At 39.7% G+C, this 17,509-nt stretch overlaps 1 protein-coding gene across 1 annotated transcript; it reads left to right on the forward strand.

Annotated features, from left to right (window-relative positions):
• The first annotated feature begins 7,300 nt into the window (after positions 1 to 7,300).
• On the forward strand, positions 7,301 to 17,171 carry LOC117824190 (26S proteasome regulatory subunit 4). The gene is made up of 11 exons (XM_034699616.1): positions 7,301 to 7,377; positions 7,891 to 7,944; positions 8,377 to 8,473; positions 9,887 to 10,011; positions 10,151 to 10,336; positions 10,465 to 10,593; positions 10,836 to 10,932; positions 13,632 to 13,821; positions 14,730 to 14,881; positions 15,354 to 15,508; positions 16,828 to 17,171. The coding sequence occupies exons 1-11, from the start codon at positions 7,375 to 7,377 to the stop codon at positions 16,960 to 16,962; spliced, it is 1,323 nt and encodes a 440-aa protein (XP_034555507.1). The 5' UTR covers positions 7,301 to 7,374; the 3' UTR covers positions 16,963 to 17,171.
• The last annotated feature ends 338 nt before the right edge of the window (positions 17,172 to 17,509 follow it).

A 17,509-nucleotide genomic window follows, 5' to 3' on the forward strand; every position in this document is an offset into this window, starting at 1 on the left:
ATGAGACCTATTCAGTGAGAAAGCTGTTTACTTTGCGCTCCTCTGCACATTATCCAAGCACGACGCAGATATTCTCCCACTCTGATTGTATTCAGGCCTGTAGGTGATTGAAATCAACATAAATTACCCAGAAACAAGTCAATCCATGGGAATTCAACTTCAGCTCAGTGTCAGGTTGATGTTTTTCCTGTGGTCTGGATGCACAGTGCTGTAAAAGAGGATGACTGCTTGAAGCTCGCCTATGGAATGATTGAGCCCTGTGAAGCATCAGAGAAGCCAAGGGGGGAGCAATTTGTGGATGCTATATTAAGCTTGATTGAATTAAATGGCAGAGACATCTACATTATACATGCATCTGAGAGAAAATGACAGGGTGGAATCCTCCAGGCTTCACTTTCGACGGCACCAGATAAGCTTTGATTATTGTGACTTGACTTGTTTCCAAGATATCAAGAGTAGAGGGACAACATCCATTAGTGCTGCCTTTATGTTAGACAGCCAAGCAATAATGTTGTTCTAACAATTGTACATGACTGCATGGTTCTCCTGGATGGTTGTACAGTAAGAGTATTACATGTGTGATTCATCTGTTGTGAAATCCTTTTCAGTTCACAGCACAAACTGAGAAGGAGGAGGTGAGATTCAGATGGCGGTTAATGAAACATATGCAGAATCAAATATGGATCAGTACTTATACCCGTCCAAATCCCTCCTTAAACAGCAATTTTGCTGTCAGAAAATAAATTAGTCCACATGACAAGCTATCACGCTTGGATCTGTCAACATGCTGAGGAGGTGTGCAGTGGGCTGTCATTTTAAGCAGAGTTTGGACTATAGTGTCCATTTATAGCCTCTAAATGGTAAACAGACTTGTACTTACATCACTCTTTTTATCTACTCAAAGTTTTTTTTCACTACTCATCACATTCAGACACTAATGGCAGAAGATGCTATGCTAGGGTACCATCAGTACTTAAAAATCCCATTCATACGCATTCACACGCCACTGACTATGTCACTGAGAAGCAATTTTGGGGTTCTTGAACCCCCAACCTTTCAACCGAGAGACAACCCAATCTACAACTGAGTCACAGCTGCCATGAACATAATTAAAAGTTCACATGCAAAAGTAAAGAGCATTAATGATCTGATCTCATTAGCATGTCTTCCTAATTAGCTAGCTGCCTGTAGTGCTTACTTTAAGGCCTATAAGTGAAGTCATATCATTTTTTCATGTAGTGCCAAGTACCCCCAAAAAATTGTTGAATGAAAGTAATTATTATTCCTTCCTAACTAATCACCCAGCTGGGTCAAATACTTGATTCTGGTTGGACAGCAGAAAGCTTTACAATTGGGGTTAATGGCTGACTGGTAACAAGCACAAATGAAGCTGAGTAAGAGAGACATCGACCAAATTGAAGAAGGCAGCAAGTAGACACCGAACATTGCATGGGCTTTGGTGGTGTTAGAGGACTGACTGTGTGAGAAGAAAATGCCAGCAGAAAAGTAATGGGGAAGGACCTTATACTGGTGGTGCTGTTATTATCTGCATCTGTTAAGAAAGGTAACAGAAAAACACTCATTTTTGACTTTACCCTGAGTGAAAATGTGAAAGTTAATGATAATTCATCCCATGAATGCACTACCAACTGTAGTTGGGACTATTTTTTTAGCTGTATAAATAAAATATTTAAAATCAATGAAATGATCTTAAATCAAAACTTTGTGTAAACTTGCTTGTACCTTTTTAGTTGGTTGCCACTTACCATACATGACCCCTTACATGATATATGGAGCATCTTATTCTTCACATACCTAGCATCACACATCAATAAAGCTTGCGGCAACAACAAGAAAGGACAAACTTCCTCTCAGCAGGTTGAGATCTCAAGCAGAGGGCTCACACAAGGTGGACAACCATGTACCTTGACCAGAGGACATCAGAGTTAGATAAGATAAGATAAGATAAGAGAGTCCTTTACTCGTCCCACAACGGGGAAATTCAAGTGTTACAGTAGCAAAGTAAACAGTGCAATATATATATGTATATATATATATATATATATATATATATATATATATATATATATATATATATATATATATATATATATATATACAGCAAACAAGAGCCTATAAAGTAGCAATTATTAAAAAAAGTTATTAGCAATTTAAATTTAAATCAAAAAGGTAGAAAAGACCTGCAGTATCTCTCCGTGAGACACGTTAGTTAAGGCTAACGTTAGAACAAAATGACCAGATTCCAGATGGGAATGTAGCACTGAGAGTTTTGTCGTACATTAAAATATCCAGTATTCATTTAAAAATAAAAGTTCTTTAAAAGTTTTGGCTATTCAACCTTTCTCCACTTTTCTGTGATGAGCTTAATTTTCTTACCATTTAGCTCTCAATCACACTTCTTAACCTTTAACGTTTTACTGATTTGATTTCTTTATTTCGCCCTTCCCTCCAATTCTTGGATAATAACCAGTTGTATTACCATCGTTTTGGTTTTACTTGACTTTTGCTACCCTCTGGCTGCTGGGTTATCCTCAACCGTACTATTTTTCTTCACCTCGTGGTCATTTTTTAACTCACACTTACTGGAAAAAATAATGACATTTCACGGGATGTCCGCAAACCAGGACAACCACCAAAATCCAGGTCTGCCAGGTGAGACAGTGGACAGCTGGTCACCCTTTGTAAGCATTTTTTGTCCTGTGCTTCATTTAGTGGTTACACATAAGCAACCCTAGGCATGCAAGCCAGTTCAAGTTGTGTTTGTTTTTGTTGTTGTTGTTTCAAGTATATATTATATTCAAGTTGAATATTTTACAAAATTCTTGTTTATAAAAAAAAGTGTGTGCTGAAAACACAGCTTAGAAGTGTCTATTGGAGCTAACTTTTGCTAAAGCTAGCTTTAGGAAATTAGTTATTAAAGCTCACAGAGTTACTTTCTGGTGCCCCCTGTGGGTAAAGCAGTATATCTTACATCTTTGTTGATTTTGTCCCATATATGTAAGTTTTCAGACAAAAAAACACCTCAACCTGCTTTTTTATGCTGTGTATACTTGGCTAACACCTATCCCTCTCAGTGATTAAAGGCATTGAAATGTATAACACAGAAATTTTAAGTCTCATCGTTGATGGTCTCATTGTCTTTGTCGTTCATAAAGAGGCATCCCTATCTCTTCCAATGTATTTCCTAACCAGTCAAGATCTCATTTCAGGAGCTTTAACAGAAGTCATTTTAACTTTCAAAATCGATGCCAAGCAATGACAAGCTTACTTTTTTTCCAACTTTGTCTGAAATCTGGGACACATCACTCCAAAGATTACTTCAAACTTTAAGAGGTAAAATTGCCAACATTATGACTGTAATCTGATTATATGGTGTGCAATTAAACATAGAGTTGCCTCAGAGAAATGCGGAAGCTTTGAGTCATCTAATCAAACTGCTCTCCTGAGTGTACTTAATTATGCTGCTCCTCCAAATTCAAAAACAATGTAAGTCACATCAGACATGAATCAAAGTTTTCTTTTTAGAAACTCATTCTAAAATGCTAACTACATATTAAGCGAGTCAGTATATTAAAAGTAGAGGGACAGAAAGGTAAACAAACATCAAAATCTCTTTTAACTGTTCTCCAATTTCTTAGGCAAAATAATAAAACTGACAAAAATATCTTGAATCTAACAGCCTCCGCTCTTTGCTATGGAGACAATCTCAGACAGAATGTTGATGCACATGCACGTCGCACACACACAAACATACGATCACACAAAATCCCACACTGAAGCACACACACACACACACACACACACACACACACACACACACACACACACACACACACACACACACACACACACACACACAAACAAAAAAAACAGCCCAATAGAGAATGAGACTGTGTCAGAGAAGCTGTGCCCACACTGATAATAATAGCTTTGAACAAATACCTGTGTGTATCTATCCGTCAGTGTGATTGTGTGTGCGCATGTGCACGTGTGTGTGCTGCAAGTGGACTCAGACAGATGCAGACACACAGAGACTCTTTGTTGAAGCCCTTTTTTCTGAGTCATGACAACTCCCAGAGAGCTACTGACACTGCTGTGGGATCCACTGAGTCGGAGACAATTTGAAACACACTCTAATGGAACACCCATGTGGGATTTAAACAAAAGGGTGGATTCTGCTGGGCTGCAGATGTGGCCTCAGTGTTACCCCACCATTATTGTTCAGTGGGAATAAATGTAGGTGGGTTTTACTAACCTAGTACGTGGGCATTTTATTATTATGATCACAAAAGGTGTGTGCAACTTTGTGTGTAAAGACATGATGAATATATGAATACACTCTTGCAAATGACGCAAATATGGAATAAATCTAAGAGGAGATCTTTTCCTTGTAATGAATTTGACATTTTTGTTGGAGGGGCATGGAGTTATTTATCAATTTATGATAAGAAACAATATGTGCAGTATCATAGTTTGTAACATTCAAAATTAGCTGAATTGAGCAACGTAAATAGCAACAGCCCCATACAATCAGAAGGATGTGTGTTACTGTTACTGTCTTATATGCTGATTCCTCAAGAGCATGAGTGTGATATAGGATGGAAAATAGTCTGTGAAAACCAAGGCTGTGAGATGCAGGTGGCCTATGAAACTAATTATATAAGTGCAAAGTGAACCATGCATATAATTAACAGCCTTGTTCGTACTCTTTACTGATGAGCACACAGGTCAAGACTGAGCAGCAACCTTTGGTGATTCAAAATAAAGCAGATGTAGAAGTTCGAAAATGCTGTTCCTGAAGTGCAGTGGCAGCGCCAGACAATTTTTTTTTTGCTGGTGCTAAGTGATTCTCACTGTAATGGTGTTCTCAAATATAAAACATTTGAATAATTGTTCTGCCAACAATCTTAATCTCAAACACCAATACGCATAAACGCACCTATAGGTACAAAAACACCTATGCACAAACATACCTATGCACACACGCACAGTTGCACACAAACTGATGCATTAACACATTTGCCGTGACATTTATAATGTCTTCTATGTTAAACAAATGGTGTAAGTTTCAGCTGATGCTGAACAATCAAGCCTGCCTGCAAACAAAACTGTGAATAGAATTGAGTGCTCCGCATCTGAGCCAGTGACAGGGCCTGCATCCACGCAACAAGATATGCTTCTTATTTTTGCTCAGATACTAAGATCAAACTAAATCATCGGTTGTCCATTCTTCATTATTCCATTAATGAGCAAAGCATAGGAGTAAGTTGGCCCCCTGGAATTCAAAACATGTGCCTCAACCACCAAATGCATTGGATTTACGCACCGCAGCCAGAGAAATACGCACTTACCATTGATGTCTTCATCAATCTGATGTTATGGCTGACAGCGAATGCATGGGTAGTGAAGAACTTGGACACTCACAGGGGTGACCACTGGTGTAATTGACAATGCCTGATTTCTCGACGGATAATCCGAGCCCCCTTAATTGTCCGCCGTCCTCAGACTTTTCTTAGTCCCGGTCAGCGACTGACACTTCTAAATCTCCCTAAGGACCATAGAACAGCACATGAATAAGTCTCTCCTTTGCTGTTTTAACTGTGCGGACATTTGTGAAATACAAATCGATCCATTGTGATAATCACTGTTGCTAAACAAGAGAAAACTGGCGCTCAAACACAAAAAGTGTACGTAAGGTCAAAGGTTGAATGTGTGCCACGCAATTGGCTGAACATAATCCACTGATTCGGATTTTCATTAGGCCTATATTTTTTCAGGAAAAAAATAGATTATGATGTCTTGACTTAAATAGAAATATGTAGGACAAATAGAACTATATTCAAATTTGATTAAACCTCATCAGTTTCTTGGGAGGGTGCTATGCCTGTTACATGGGTAGCTTGAGCACACCCAAGCCCCTGCGCAGCATTTGGTCAAGGGTCTCCAAGGCTATGAAATCAAAAAAGCAAATTTTGATTATTTTACACCAGCATTTAACTTTTTTGTAGCCTGTTAAAAATATATTTGGGGTCTTTATAACTTACTTCTCTTTTTGTAAAAACTCTATGTGGAATAAATTATTTTATGTCTCTGTTTGGATTCTATCATGGCTGATAGTTATGCATAAGAAGAGCTGTGGCTGATTTCATGGACAGGTGAGCGTGCTGCTGCCAGGATGCTTAACGCCCACCTCAAATAGCCCACACCTCTATGCCTTTTTCTATATTAGTCAGAAGTAAGTTGGTACTTTTATACAGTCTACAGTTTAGACCTTGTGCAGTAAAATATGGAGTCTGAGAGGTCAAAGTTTGTGTCTTTTAAGTGTTAATGTCAAACGTGGTTTTAACCAAATATATTCCTTTGGTCCTCTAAGCCTACATGAATTTCCTTCATGTGTTAACAAAAATACAGTAATGAACTGACAGTCTTCTTGAGCTACCCAATTACAATTTGCAATGATATGCAAGTAACCATGACTAAGCATGTTATGTGATGTTAAACAAAAAGGCTAAATTAAGTGCTGTAAAATAATAATATTGGACCATAGTTCCTCACATACCGACCTCCTGTCCCCACCTCACAGAACCAAGCACCGAACCTGGGGGGACAGAGCCTTCTCCATAGCCGCCCCCACCCTCTGGAACTCTCTCCCCACTCATATCTAAAACTGCTCTGACGCTTCTACATTCAGATCCCTATTAAAAACTCACCTTTTTAAGTTAGCATTTAATTTGTGATTGTGCTGTTGTTTTGTTTTGTTTGATTTGATTTGTAGTCCTTGCTTGTATTGATTTTAACAATTGTACAGTGTCTTTGAGTTTTTGAAAAGCGCTATATAAATAAAATGTATTATTATTATTATTATTATTATTATTATTATTATTATTATTATTATTATTATTATTATTATAGTGCCAATGCACAGACACCTGTGGAGACTCAACTGTAATTGCATACTTGTATATTGTGGCAGATATTGTGTCTTCAGTGTGTCAGCCAATATTAATAAAGCATAGAATTCCTTATACATATTTTCTATATTCCCTCTTATTTTAATTATTGTTTTTCTGCTATTTACGTTGATCGCTATATGGTATACACTAAAAAACGAAAAGTGTCAACAATCGAATTACGCATGGTAACACGTAATCTGAAAATGATATATGTTAACTACTCCTTACAACTTGTATATGTTTAATATCTTAATTTAAGAATAAATGTAATCGAAAAGAAATTGAAAGACTATCCTGTATTTTATTCTATAATGTCCCGACGTGAGGAGGGCGAGTTGGTGTTTTTTTGCCCCGTCGAGGACCCGTACTCGCTGACGTCATTTCAAGGCGACACCTAACAATGGTAAGTGAGCAAGCAATTTTCTCTTCGTCTCGTATGTTTATGTTGTTAAAACATATTATATCCCAATAAAACTTCACAAAGACGACCAGAGAATGAAAAACGACTCTGTTATCTAGTTAGAGAACACTGTGTGTCTGGTTTGTGAAGTAAAATAATAATTATGATTAGATGGGAGCCTGTCGGGCAAAAGCTAGCTAAGTTAGCTTTTTTCCGTTGATTGAAAACGCTGCCCTAGCTCTGTATAGCAAAGTCATTCAAACTCTACAGAGTTTTGTTTCATTGTTGTTGTAATATTTTGTGTCTCAGTTGATGTCCGTATCACATAGCTTATATATACACTCATACGAGCTCTGGTTTTTAATTAGCTGTCCTGGTAACTGACGGTGAAGCTAACTTGGCTGAAAACAGTAAATCCAGTTAGCTCTTTCGGAATGAAACCATCGTCTGCTATGACCTGACTGCATATGTAGTTTATTTTTAATCTTTAAAGAGATATGTGTGATGTTGTTTTAGGGTCAAAACCAGAGCGGAGGCCATGGTCCAGGCGGAGGCAAGAAGGATGACAAGGTGGGAATGACACAGCTTCTGTCGGCTAATGTTGAACTTTCCTCTCTTTGCTCCTAAAATCGAGATTTAATGTGCTTACTAGTTAGAATAAATCAAGTAGTATTAATATTGTCAACAATTATGTAGTTTGACCAATTTACCAGATAATTAGTTATTGCTATAACAGTATAGTTCATATCTGTGTCATATTTGTTCCTTAAAATGTTTTGATATTTTGAATTGTTACATCTGGCGAGCCGTCCACACATGCTGATTATCACACACTTGCAACAGGCTTCTATTGAGTAATGTTAGCTTTTTAAACATATGTAGACAACAATCTTGTGCTTGTAGAAGTATTTATGGAACTTGAGTTATGGCTAAACCATCTAGTTTGTTTGTTTGTGGCCAATACCTTCTCTGACATTTCAATCCACTCTTTGTGATGATAAGGACAAGAAAAAGAAATATGAGCCTCCGATTCCCACCAGAGTTGGCAAGAAGAAGAAGAAGACCAAAGGACCAGATGCTGCTAGTAAACTACCTTTGGGTAAGGGACTCACAAAGCATTAAGTGATATATCTGACTGGTATCAAGTCTTTGTTGTTAAAGTTGTATGTGTGTATGAGTAGTGTTAATTTTCTAGATTTCCTGCTTTGTTTTTGAGCTCACTAGATAAAAATAATTTGCAGTTCTCTTACCTTTTTAGAAGGGTAAAGTAATCATAAAGCTCATTATCTACCTTTATTAATACTAGAACACAATTTGCCACATATTAAGTACATGATTTCTTATTTCACGGTTGAAACATCAACTCCCCTTCTTTGTTTCAAACATCTACACCTCTGCTCAATTACTGCAAAGAGCGTCTTGCCACACCTCTTTCTCTTTTGCGTTATTTCTGCTCTGTGTGCTTTCTTCCTCAGCAGATTTTGACCGTCAACTGTGAGCTCACAAATGCAAATTAATAGTGTGTTTAGTTTTTTTAATGATGTTGTTTATCAACATGATCAATATCAACATCACACTGAATGACATTGTTGACATTGTTACTATTTAAACTTTAACTTTTCATCATTGTCCAGTTTTGTAGGCCTATGCTGGACATTTGAGATAAACACAAGCTACTAGCTCTCACCCAAGAAACCCATCCCATTACGCCCTCTACTGATCCATTTTGTAACCTACCACATGGCTCTTCATGTCCCCCATAGCCCAAAATAGATGAGATTGATGGGCAGCGAGAGGCAGTACATTGCTGGGGTTATCAAGTGGGCATCTCCCTTCACTGATGTTTTGCTGAGTTAGGCTCACAACGCCTTGCAGAGGTTAAACAGTTAGATCTGGTGTCCCAGAGCAACCCCCCTTCATGCCAGCTCCCACCATCCATCACATCAACAGTAGAACCTCCTCATATTACAACACACAGCATTTCCACATTCAACTGTCCCAGGCTCTGTACATGCCACACGCAAGCTCCTGTTGCAGTGACAACACCAATGGTACCCACTCTAACACATGGCCTTAAGTGGCCCCCACAGCCCAAAGCACAGCACGGCACAGCAAAGAGAGGAGTCTGTAACGAGATGTCAGAAAGGAGACAGGGAAGGTAGAGCCAGGACAAGAAGCCTGTTTAGACCAGAGCTTATCCTCGCCAGGCCAGGCTGTACGCTCTACCTCCTGAGAGGATAGAGAGAAAACAGAGGGCAGCATGTAGAGAGCTGTTAGAAAGGAGACCGGGTAGACAGAGTCAGAACGAGAAGCCTGTTTAAAGAATCACAAGTAAGTGAGGAGTAGAGATTAAATCGAGATTGCGGAGTAAGTAATTGATTGCGTAAGTGATTGGCTTGTGATGGATAAACAATTTGACATTAATAGAGGGTTGGAAAAACAACATTTTGATCTGGCATAACATGTATTTTTAACACAAGCTTTACATATGTGGTCTGTCTCTACCTTGCAGTCACCCCTCACACTCAGTGTCGTCTGAAGCTACTCAAGCAGGAGCGGATCAAAGACTATCTACTCATGGAGGAGGAGTTCATCAGGAACCAGGAGCAGATGAAGCCTCTGGAGGAGAAACAGGAGGTTAGCCACATGAAACCTGCTTCTGTGTTTTTTTCTTTAAGTCACTTTTCAAACAAACGTTCAACGTGTGAAAGACGAAGAAATCTTAGCTCCCAGAATTAACCCAGATAAATGAATCCTGGTCATGTCTTTTTAACAGGAGGAGAGGTCAAAGGTGGATGACCTGCGTGGAACCCCAATGTCCGTGGGCACACTAGAGGAAATCATCGATGACAACCATGCCATCGTTTCCACCTCAGTGGGATCAGAGCACTACGTCAGCATCCTGTCATTTGTGGATAAAGATCTGCTGGAGCCCGGCTGCTCTGTTCTGCTCAACCACAAGGTCATACTTAGTGCCAACACTATTTCACAGTGTGTCTTATTTAGAAGGGGTCTTACACATACTTGAAAAATCGAAGCCACATTCGGATGTAGTGGACTAAATGTACGTGTTTTGTGTGTCACCTGTAGGTTCATGCTGTGATCGGAGTACTGATGGATGACACTGATCCCTTGGTAACAGTGATGAAGGTTGAGAAGGCCCCTCAGGAGACCTATGCTGACATTGGAGGACTGGACAATCAGATCCAAGAGATAAAGGTACATTTCAACATCCCGTGTAGAAAAAACTGCTTTCTTCGTTGCATTCAGTAATAGTAACTTTAGAAAGTTGAGAAAAATCAGATGAAGAGTGGGATATAGTCCAATCCAGTCCAGCACTGACAAACTATCAACATGATGTCACAACTCTCTAAACCTGTTTGCAGTTTAAGCTTGAATGGTTCTCTTAGTTGATTGTGTTGGTCAATGATCTGATTTTGTTTTCTTGTTGTTTAACGCAGGAGTCAGTAGAGTTACCCCTCACACATCCAGAGTATTATGAAGAGATGGGCATCAAGCCCCCTAAAGGTGTCATCCTTTATGGACCACCGGGCACAGGTGAGTGCTTCTATTAGACAATCTTGCCATCAGTGGTTTTCAAACGCATAATGCACTACCAGAAAATGTTATTCTGAGGGGGCTACATCCCTCTAACCTATAACACAACATGTGTTCGCACTCTCCTATCTGTATTAAAGGAACGTTAGTAAGAGAAGGGAGAACTGAGAAACCGTAATTAATGCATTCATGCACTCTATACTGAACATGTAATCATGCATTCATCAAAGCAAGGGGCCCAGTCTAATGACCCCACTTCATAACGCCTTTATCCTTCATTAGAGCATAATCATGCATGCAAAAACAGGAGTATTTGGCTGTTTCTCCAAACCGCCTACTATACTAGCAGTACATACTGGTTTTCCAAAAATTCAGTATCTAGTATGCAGTATGTGAAAAAGAGCAAAATCTGCAGTATGCCAAAACTACCTAGATGTCTACTGATTCAGGAAAATTCCTCAGTATGCACAGCGCCAACGTTCCAGGGTGCACTCAGTTTGTAGGTATTAGGAAAATGATTAAATTCCATATTTCACTTCTTAACCTTTTAAATCAGAAGTGATGCTGAAGAAGCAGTTTATCTATCAGCTTGGCCGTTGTTTACTTCCGCTTTCCGAAACCGGAACTCAAGCGATGCCTAGCCCAGCATACTAAAAAATAAATCCAACAGAACAGTCATACCACATGCTACCTTCAAATGCAGTATGTAGTATGTAGTACTTACTGCATACTTCATTTCTAGGTAGTATGTAGCAGACCGTTTCGAAAACAGCCTCAATCAAGACCTCTTTCACAAGGCTGACCTGGCCACGAGGTCAGCAGCACACGTCATAATAAATATTACATGGTACAGAAGCGATCACAGACGATAAGTTGTGGAGTCCCGGTTTCATTTAAGACATTTTCTAAAGTTGAGACAACAAGTGACCAACAGAGTCTCAGGTCAGGTGGATCTGTTAGTACCTCACAGCTATCAGCACCACCATACACTCACCTCAACTACCATGCATGTGACTGTCAGGGAGGCTACAACAGTTCACAATAGAAAGAGCTTCACATCTGTCCAGAAACTGTTGCTAGACACGATGGAAGTCTTCACATAAGAACACTATTCAAACCCTCTTTTCTCTGGAAGCCCCCCAAAACAGACTGTCTCTCATGAACCAGTGCGACCTACATTCTAGATTTAAAGGTATCTGATGTCAGTGATATAGATACTCACCTGATGAGTTTTTAGCTTCTGACCTCCAGTTTTGTAGATCTTTGTAATCAGACTGTATTTACTGTATACAAATGTCCTAAACTTTTCTTTTCCAGCTCGGTGTCGTTAATACAGAGTCTTTTTTTTTTTCAATTAATTCTTGAGATAAAGATGTTGCTCCCTCAGTTTGACATCACTGGCAAAGTGCATTTGGCCATTAGAGACCTTTTGTAAAGGGCACCACAACGGGGAAGGTGACAGACTGTCACTAAACTCCTGCAGCCTCTCGGTACTGCCAAAGAGAAAAGTCCTCCTCAGTCACATTTACTCTGTTAAAAAGAAATCAAAATCATAAAAGCTTGCATTTAAAAAAATTGCACAAATAATCCAATGGCTGTCAGGCTAGTTTTATGAAAGCAGTTTAATTTACCATAAACCACAATGATTACTTCTGCTAAATATGCATGTGTCACATCTATCATGTTTAAGATAGTTATTCTTTAAATATATAAATCAAAGCTGGTCCTCACTGATGAAGAAAGCATCATAAAAAAGATAAAGCTGAGAACACTTGACTTCAACTTGGCCATAAATCCGATACCTATCTTTCATGTATATGTTTAAACTTAAATGTTGTTTTGTTGTAGTTTTTGAACTTCACATCATCACTTACTAACAAAGCCTAGAACTAGCTTTTCACTTCCGCTCAATGACAACAAGGAGAGATTTCTGGGGTTAATCATGGTGCGTTCAAACAATCTGTCTATTTTAACTAGGTTTACAAACACTGTACTTATAATACAAATTTTAATGTTATAATCAGATTGGGGTAGTGAGACTCTTTTAAAAAAAACCAACATTATTATATAGGGGTAAAATAGTCTCCAGTTGTGCCAGTGCTGCTCAGGGCTCACTGTTTGTTGATACATAGAAACATAGTAAATCAAATCCTACCAGTGCCTTTGAAAGCGCAGTAATCCTACAATAATAAACTTTGCCTTTCAGCTTTATTATCACCATCTATTACTGCCACATGTTGACTTCTACATGACTTTTTTTAAGAGAGAAAACAAAATGCTGAAAGTGCTGCATCAATTTTCCTAATCACTCTCTGATTGTATGATTATAACGTTCTTATTTGGGAGTGGAACAGAAGATATAATCCTTAGAGAAGAAGTAATATAAATGCATGGTACAATAGAAAAGTTAACTGAGGTGTATTAAAGAAAATGTCATGGAAAACTGCCCACGCTTTTGAAAATGAAATGTCCACACCACCCCCTAAAATGTCACTGAAAGGGACATTTTGATCACAAGCTTATCTTCATACACTTTACAAATATTGAAAAGGTGTCATTTTGAGCCTTTATTACACAACCCCTCAAAAGAATATGAAACAGTTTTACACAAAGTCTCAGACGTCCTCTCTCTAAAGGAGCTACAGTCATGAACATATTTTTGTGGCCGAGTATGAACTGAGCTGTTTTCCACATTTTAGGTAAGACCCTGCTCGCAAAGGCAGTAGCCAATCAGACATCAGCCACCTTCCTGCGTGTGGTGGGCTCAGAGCTGATCCAGAAGTACCTGGGAGACGGTCCCAAGCTGGTCCGAGAGCTGTTCAGGGTGGCAGAGGAGCACGCACCGTCTATCGTCTTCATCGATGAGATTGACGCTATCGGCACAAAGAGGTACATCCACATCTACTTTCCACCAGAAGTTCCAGGGACTTTTTGTTCAGGGGTCCATTGTTGTCTGCATTTCCACTGTGACCTGAAGTCCTGTGGTTATTATGAAATCAGGCCGGTGATGTGTGGAGAAGCATTCAAAGTTATTGCACTACACCGTCAGTCCAGTAGAGGGCAGTTACAACAAGCCAACATTCAGCATTGCAGGCTCTGCTCCCTAAAGTTCCTGGACCCCTGAACAGGGGCTTTTCATGAGGTAGATAAAGTACCCTGGAATTAAATGTAGACCTTGGTTCCTGCTGTCAAAAGGTTCTTAGTTCCCTGCTGTCAGAAAGCACATTATGACTCAGAGTGTGAGAGACTGAGAGCACCGGAGCAGAAGTGATGTGTCACCTGCAGAGCTGAAGAGTCAGAAGTGGATGACAAGGTGTTTGATTCGTGAGCGGGAGAACTGGCTGTGCCTAAAAATATCACAGCTTTCTCCTTGATTGATAATGAGCAGCATATCAACAGTCTATGTTCATTAGATTTGTCATTATTAAGGTAAAAATGCCCTTTGACTTTAAGAACATTTTAAAAATCCAGTGTTTACATCACATTGAACAGGGTCTGAATGATGTGATGGAGTAGCTTTGTCTTTTTTTTCCTCGTTCATGACCAAAACAGGATCAGAGGTAACACACAGTCCAGAGAATACTGTACAAAAACCAAACCTGTATCATCCTCGTGGCATCAGAACTTAAATGGATGATAACATTAATTGGTCGGGTAATGGCTGCCCTATAAAATAATGTTAATACAAACTGAACTTGTAGACTTTGGCAGGGTAGATCGTTCTGGATGGACCCTCAGAGTAGGATGTAATTTGATGGAGTGGATGATCTAAATGGAGATGTTTCCTGTGTTTGCAGGTATGACTCTAACTCTGGAGGAGAGAGGGAGATTCAGAGGACCATGCTGGAGCTGCTCAACCAGCTGGACGGCTTCGACTCTCGGGGAGATGTGAAAGTTATCATGGCTACCAACCGGATAGAAACCCTGGACCCGGCCCTCATCAGACCTGGTCAGTTAAAAGTCTCATTGAGTCTGGTTTTGCCTGAATATTACACTCACTCTGTCTTTGCTAACTATCTGCAGGGTTTAGGACTGAGTGTAATAATTACTCCAAGATCTTTAGAGTTTACTCTGAAAACACAGTTTTGCTGTTCTTAAAAATCTAATACTTTTTGACCTTTTGCGTCATAATGAGTGAAATAAAATGTAACCAGACTTGTGATGAGTGTGCACCAAACTGTTCTCATGAAGCTGTTTCAGGAGAAGTAATTGCTCCCTTCAATGACTAAGATTTAATAAATCAACCAAATAAGAGCCGTGTTTGATCAGCAGGCACACCGCTGTGTTTAACAGTCAGAGTGGTTTCAGGTGGGAGGTATTGGCGTTGGTTTACTGAATAAAATGTCAAAGACTGTTATTGATGAAACAGTCAGACGCTCTTCAAAGACGCATTCATGAAGATCCACTTTTCTTCCCCACAGGGAGAATCGACCGTAAGATCGAGTTCCCCCTGCCAGATGAGAAAACTAAAAGGAGGATCTTCCAGATCCACACCAGCCGCATGACCGTAGCAGATGATGTCACCCTTGATGACCTCATCCTGGCTAAAGACGACCTATCAGGAGCCGACATTAAGGTGAGAATGAGGGCGTCTGCTAACAGCTGTAAACTTGTATCTCTCTATGATCGTGATATTTAAATTCAGAATCTGCTGGTTCACTTAGTGAGCAGTTAAATCTCAATGAACTGAGTGATGGTGGGGACAATGATCCCTCTGAGTTCATGCGTCCATCTATGGTCTTTCCTTCCTCCCTTCTGCCGCTGTAGGAGGATCAATAAGAGTAAACTTTCTTAACATGGGAGTGGTCTAAGCAGCATGGTCCGGGTTGTGTCCAATCATGCTGCGTCTTGACTCCATCTGTTTTCTTCATTTGGCCCGGCCTGCTCTTCAGACTGCAGCCGCGTATCGATTATATGAGCGTTTGGCAGCAAGCCAGCTCTCACTGTGGTTTAACAGAGAGGGGAAAACAACGTGAAGCTGTCTGAAGGACTGGTTCTCTACATTATTGTAGCATCAACACATCTAATGGTGTTATGTCTACCATCCAAAGTGTTTACTGTACATTTACATGTTGAGCTCTCACTGACTTAGCTCTACCGCCCTCATGTGGTGATCTTACAGAAAGACTCCTTTAGTGGAACTTTATCTTTCTTTGGATTTAATGTCTATTTCAAATACTGATACACTCAAGTGTCACATAATATATCTGTGTGATTTTGCAATTCTCTGAAACACTGTTGATCTTAAATCAATAAGTTTCTTGCTAAGATTTGATTTACTTTCACAGATGTAGGCGAACATTAACCATTTGCTCAGGTCTCACAATAAAATGACAGATCTGTCTGCTTTAAGTGCCTACAGATCTGAAAACTGTGTCTGTTAAAAGACAGAAACCTATCACCTTGCTTTTATTTCTTAGGTCAGCAGTTATTACAACCCCGGTATCCTCACGTATCCAGCTCTGTCTCTGGAGGGCCTGATAGGTGGCCACCAAGTTCACCCTGTTGGTTGAGCTTCAGTTAGTTTATATTCCGTCTCTCAGAAATAATTTGACTCTGATTTATTAAAATGAACACTGCTAAATAGATTCTTTGTTTTTTCTCTGGTTGTTCCTGCAAACAGCTGTCTCCACATTTCACTTCCCTAGCTGCTGTGTTTCTTTTCACACGTGTTACTAGTTTTCCCTGTTCAGCAGGAAGTTAAACACACACAGTCAGACAACACTAAGCGGATCATTATCACTTCTGCTTCTTGTTCCCACTGCATACGAATGATCTTCCACGCTCATGTAGCTGTCAGTCTATCCAATGTGCCTCTGTTTTTCCAAAGAACCGTTTTTTAAAGCATGTCCCTTGTTTTTTGTTTGTTTGTCGTCCCCTCTCTGTGTCCTCCAGGCCATCTGCACAGAAGCCGGCCTCATGGCTCTGCGGGAGCGCCGTATGAAAGTCACCAATGAAGACTTCAAAAAGTCCAAGGAAAATGTCCTGTACAAAAAGCAGGAGGGCACACCGGAGGGGCTTTACCTCTAACCTTCAAACTTTTACAGATCCTTCACTCTCTCCCCTCCCTCCCCCCTTCTTTATCTACCGCTGTGTGAAAGAGAGGAGGCAGCAGTTGAGTTGGCTGCCTCCCCAGAGAGAGTTTTGATATATTTTGTGCATGTAATGTCCCGCTTATCCCTCTCTCCTGTTACCGTTACGTGTAAAGACAATAAATAAAAGGACAAAAAAAGCAGGTTTATGATGTGTTTGTCTCTAAATAAATTGCTTTATTGTGTTACTCATCTTTTTTCTTCATCTGTCTGTACCGGAGTGTTTTCTGCTCACAGCAGCACCCTCTCAAATCTTGTTTGCACAGAGGCAGCATCTGTTGACGTCTGCTTCTTATTAGATTGCTGTGTATCGAGTTCATTGCAGTGCTGTAATATCTTGAGATAATTAATCACATGAATTATTCAATTATATCAGTCTCTGTGTAGCTGCCCTCAGTGTCACGAACACAATCAATCGTATCAATATGCAAAGTCCTGTTTTTTTTTTCTCCTTATGTCTTTCTTGCACACTCCCTGAGGATGTT

This window comes from Notolabrus celidotus, chromosome 13 (genome assembly GCF_009762535.1).
Source record: "Notolabrus celidotus isolate fNotCel1 chromosome 13, fNotCel1.pri, whole genome shotgun sequence".
Classification (NCBI taxonomy): Eukaryota; Metazoa; Chordata; class Actinopteri; order Labriformes; family Labridae; genus Notolabrus; species Notolabrus celidotus.